Source organism: Crassostrea angulata, chromosome 8 (assembly GCF_025612915.1).
Source record: "Crassostrea angulata isolate pt1a10 chromosome 8, ASM2561291v2, whole genome shotgun sequence".
Lineage (NCBI taxonomy): Eukaryota > Metazoa > Mollusca > Bivalvia > Ostreida > Ostreidae > Magallana > Magallana angulata.
Window position 1 is genome coordinate 23,864,840 of NC_069118.1, and position 4,889 is coordinate 23,869,728.

General features: G+C 32.3%; 1 protein-coding gene across 2 annotated transcripts; it reads left to right on the forward strand.

The window, feature by feature from the left end:
• Positions 1-1,442: 1,442 nt before the first annotated feature.
• On the forward strand, positions 1,443-4,646 carry LOC128159701 (uncharacterized). Of its 2 annotated transcripts, none has more exons than XM_052822880.1 (2): positions 1,443-1,484; positions 1,953-4,646. In XM_052822880.1, the coding sequence occupies exon 2, from the start codon at positions 1,960-1,962 to the stop codon at positions 3,625-3,627; it is 1,668 nt and encodes a 555-aa protein (XP_052678840.1). In that variant the 5' UTR covers positions 1,443-1,484; positions 1,953-1,959; the 3' UTR covers positions 3,628-4,646. The 2 variants fall into 2 exon arrangements, with proteins under 2 accessions (XP_052678840.1, XP_052678841.1); XM_052822881.1 differs by having other exon boundaries at positions 1,470-1,512.
• Positions 4,647-4,889: the final 243 nt, after the last annotated feature.

A 4,889-nucleotide genomic window follows, 5' to 3' on the forward strand; every position in this document is an offset into this window, starting at 1 on the left:
AAAAGTGTGCAAATAATACATTAAGTGGTTCAATGCCATTTTAAATTGTAAGGAGAAAGGCACAAGAGAATAAGCGTGATATAAAGATGGGGTATATCTATAAACTGTGCGTGTTTAATCTTGACGTCATGTTTTGAACGTTACCGTGCGCCGTGGTGACAAAACATGTTGTTTTTAAAAAGGGGTAACAAAAATATCGTTTCATCAAATGGACTAAAACTTCGCATATCAATAACATTAGTGTTGGTGAACAGATTAATCTGTTAAGTATGACTTTCATGAAAGATATATGATAGACAGCCACATTGTCTTCGTATTTTTTGATTGACCCTCGTAGATAGATACATGAATATATTCAAAGAAGTGTGGAATTCAGAATGTTCTTTGGTATTGCAGAGATTTTGTCCTTGATTTTAATGCCTTCTTTAATAAAGACCGCTGCAGAATGCACATTTAGTGCTTACGCGTATATATATATATATATATATGGTATTTAAAACTATTTCCTTTCCAATGAGTATATTACTTCAACAAAACCTGAGACGATAGTTCTTATTTGCTATGCGTGTCATTTTAAATTTGGAAATAATCTTATTTTGTCCACTAAGGAAAGTAACGTTGAAGAGTTTATCTGCATCATTTTATGAATATATGTGTATCTTACTCATACCCGAATAGCAAAACAACATGCATGGAAATAAAGAAGATGCAGTTTGTTTTTGCTTTCTACTAAAAAAAAAAACAAGTTGAGCTACTTTCTACTAGACTGATTAAATGTACTTCTTCGGGGGAAAGTTAAACGTAACTGTAATTTTTTTTGTTTTTTGTTTTTTTTTTTTTTTATAAAATTTATATTCCTATCTTTGTTTAACTGAAGCATTTGTAAATTACATTGTGAATCCTCGCAATAATTATGTATTTACACAATATATTGCTCATTTGACAGTAGGATCGATTCTTACTAAACAATCATATATTTTATCAACGATTAATAAATACAACCACATTGATACAGACACGTTTTAAAAATGTAGAATGTATGGTCTGGTATATGTACTGGTGATCTTAATAGGCATGGCTTCGGCAACTTTTTAAAAAAGGCATCAGAATAGTTGCGGTCACATATTACTACAATGTAAATGGGGTAGGGGCATTTCTCTGAGCTCGTAATTATTTGCAAGTGATTCCAGAGGCGTGGTATTAACAAAACCGTAAGAGTCAAATTGTCCGGATTTCGACGACTTTAACATCCAAAATTTATTTCATTTTTCATATGTTTTGAAGACATGTACACTAATCCTGTATAGCTACTTTAAAACCTTTAAAGTTTTATGAACACTTAAGATAATAGTTTAACAAACAAATGCTCAAACTCCTGAAAAATATCTACACAAAACATAGAGTACGGGAGTTAACTCTAATTTATTGAAACCACGTCAGGTGAAGAGCTCACACAGCCATTTTGGAGTGAAGAATAGTAGCGGGTGAGTGACCATTTCCTCCACTAATGCGGTATGATGAATGGAAATTTCAAACTTGTTTCACTTTGCTTAACCTCAAATTGATGGAAATAGTCATTAGGAAATGTATTATTTTTTTAAAGTTTTAAATTAAAAAAAATAGCTACTTTCATTTTATACAGATACTGTATTGACTACCCATTGTGTTATATAATACGTAAATATATATAAAGTTTAAATTTAAACTTTGAAGACTTACAGATAATTTCTTAGCAACATTAATATTATAATTCTACTCAAAGAAAGAAAGAAAAATATACGGGTTTGTTTGATTATTTCTGTCTCTAGATTGGGGTCGATGAAAAATAAATGGAAACGTAGGTTGTTGGCTGTTATACATTTTTTAACATAATGAACACATTTATCTTCATTCATATCCTACTAGCTACATGTAATTACACAATGATGCAGTCTTTAATTTTTTTTTTGTAGATGAAATATGGAGCCTCGCTCTAGTGCACAGGACGTGCACCGCTGTGACCTTTGCGAGACTGCCATAGTACACAGCTACTGTGACGTTTGTCATGTCAACCTCTGCAAGCCATGTATAGGTGAACATATCACAGATGGATATGACAAACATAAAATTGTTTCTTTCCAGCAACGAAAATCAACCTTAATTTATCCAAAATGTGGAACACATCCACACAAAAACTGCAAATTCAAATGCAAAAATTGTGAAAATATTTTAGTATGTTCGTCCTGCATGGCATCAGAACAACATGGAGGGCATAGGTTTGAGGAACTTTCAGAAATTTATAAGACAAAGAAAGAAACTATTGAAAATGATGCAAAGGAGTTTGTAAATTGTATTTCTCCTTCATATGAAGAAATAGCCCTTGACTTGGAAAACCAGCTTGCCAACTTAGATGGAGGATATGAGAAAATAAGAACAGAAATATCCAAACAAGGAGAGCAATGGCACAGAGAAATCGACATCATCATCAATAGGATGAAAACTGAAATCAATGAGATAAAAATGAAACACATTGATGTTTTACAAAAACGTTTGGATAAAACCAGACAGACACAGTCTCTCATAAAACAAACATTACAGGCTTTGAGGGATATTCAGGAATCCACTGAGGTATTACGAACCATTGAATACAGATCCGTGGTCAGAGATTTCAGTAAGCTTCCAAACATGGAGCAGATATCATTGCCAAAATTTATTCCTAAACCAATAGATCATGAGAAGCTGTATAGTTTCTTTGGCGAATTAACACCATTTTCTACTGATACTAAAGAGAATACCTCGTCACAAAACCTACAAAATACTTCAGTCAGAGAATTAAGGAATAAACCAAAAATTATTGTCACAATAAAAACTGGATACTTTACTTTTCCACGCAATGTCACCTGTCATAGAGTCGATGAGATATGGGCTAGTGATGAGATTAATAATATCCATTGTTACACCATTAACGGCACAATCCTCCAGACAATCAAAACTAAATCAGGGAAATTGGCATATGATATAGCTGTAGACAGTAGTGGGAATCTACTGTTCACAGACGAAACAAAGAAAGTGTATCAAGTCAAAAATGGACATACAGAAGAATTGATCATATTTCAGGGATGGGTGCCTTGTAAGATGTGTGTCACCTCTACTGGTGATCTCCTTGTTACCATGTATAGTGATGATGAAACTCAATTTAAAGTTGTCTGTTACTCTGGATCTACAGAGAAACAAGCCATTCAATTTGATGATGAAGGTAAACCTTTGTACTCAGGGAATGGTAGACTTAAATACATCACAGAGAACAGAAACCATGACATCTGTGTAGCTGACAGTAAGGCTGGTGCAGTAGTGGTGGTTAATCAGGACGGGAAACTCAGATGGAGATACACCGGTCAACTCTTAGTTACCAAGAACATACCATTTAAACCCGTTGGTATCACAACAGACAGTCAAAGTCATATCCTGACAGCAGACATTGACAACCCGTGTATCCACATTCTGGATCAGAATGGACAGTTTCTCCGTTACATTGATAGCTGTTATCTGAACCATCCTTTTGGATTATGTGTGGACAATGATGACAATCTGTTTGTGTGCGAAAATGATGGCATAGGCAATATCAAGAAAATAAAATATTTGAAATAGAAACCAAATAACAGGGCTGCGCTTTACAAAACAACTTACGAACAACTTTATAAATGTTCCTTACTCACATGTTATCAAATGGGTTGACTTATTATCAGTAAGATTTACAAGAATTGAAACTATTAGATATAGTATAGTTTGCTACGAATTAATTTTTTTCTGTTGATATATCTATTTCATGAGACTAAAAATATTGATTACTTTGTGATAAGTTCTTATGTAACGCAGCACAGGACATTGATCTAAATAATACAAATTGGACATTTTCTCATGCAGTGTGAAATGTTTTAAATAGATGCTGGTAATTGAAAATGAATATATCTATGCATCAATTTAGTATTCATTATTGCATATTAAAATGTTCATTTTATATTAAAAAGAACACATAAATGCATTATGAATTATTTTTTTAATGCGTAAATTGCAATTGTAAATTAATTTCTCAATAAATCAGTAATTGGCTCATGGTGTGGAATAGACGCGTTCAACAGATTTGCATGGCGTATACTATATCTAGATAAGGATTGTTAAATCATATTTTAATTTTTGAAAATACTGTTGTTATAAAAATTTAAATTTTTGGCGTTAACAAATCGATGGCTATCATATGCCATGACCGTTTAATGACATGTGGACGGCATTCCCAATTTCAATTTTTTTGTGCCCTTTCTTTTAAATTATACGCGTATAGTGTATCTATAAACGTTTGATTATGATTAAAATAATTACACATAAAGGAGCTACTTTACTGCAATAAAAAGTCGAAAGGCATAGGTAGAGTTGTTTGATTGTTCTCTGTTTTATGTATATTTACATATCATAATTTAATTCTGGTTGTAACACGCTTTCTGATTGGTTGAACAATTTATTTTATATCGTATAAAGAATGTTGCCTACGTCATAGTATGACAAACGTCAAAAACGTATCAATCCGCCGGACGTTACGTTTGAATTTTGTACAATTTGATGTCATTTTATAGATCAAATGACCGTTTTTATCAACAATTGATTGCAAATAAATTAAATTATAAGAAATGAATTCAATATTTATTAGTTTATACGATATAAAATGGTTTGGAACAGTTTACGCTTTTTTATAAGCCGCTTCGCGGTTTATAAAACGTAAACTGCCCCAAACCATTTTATATCGTATAAAACTAAAAAATATTGAATTCATTCCTGAAATATCCTATATATAATTTATTATACATTGTCAGCTCATCTGATGTATATCTTGTGGAATCCTCCGCTGTTTTCCTGTT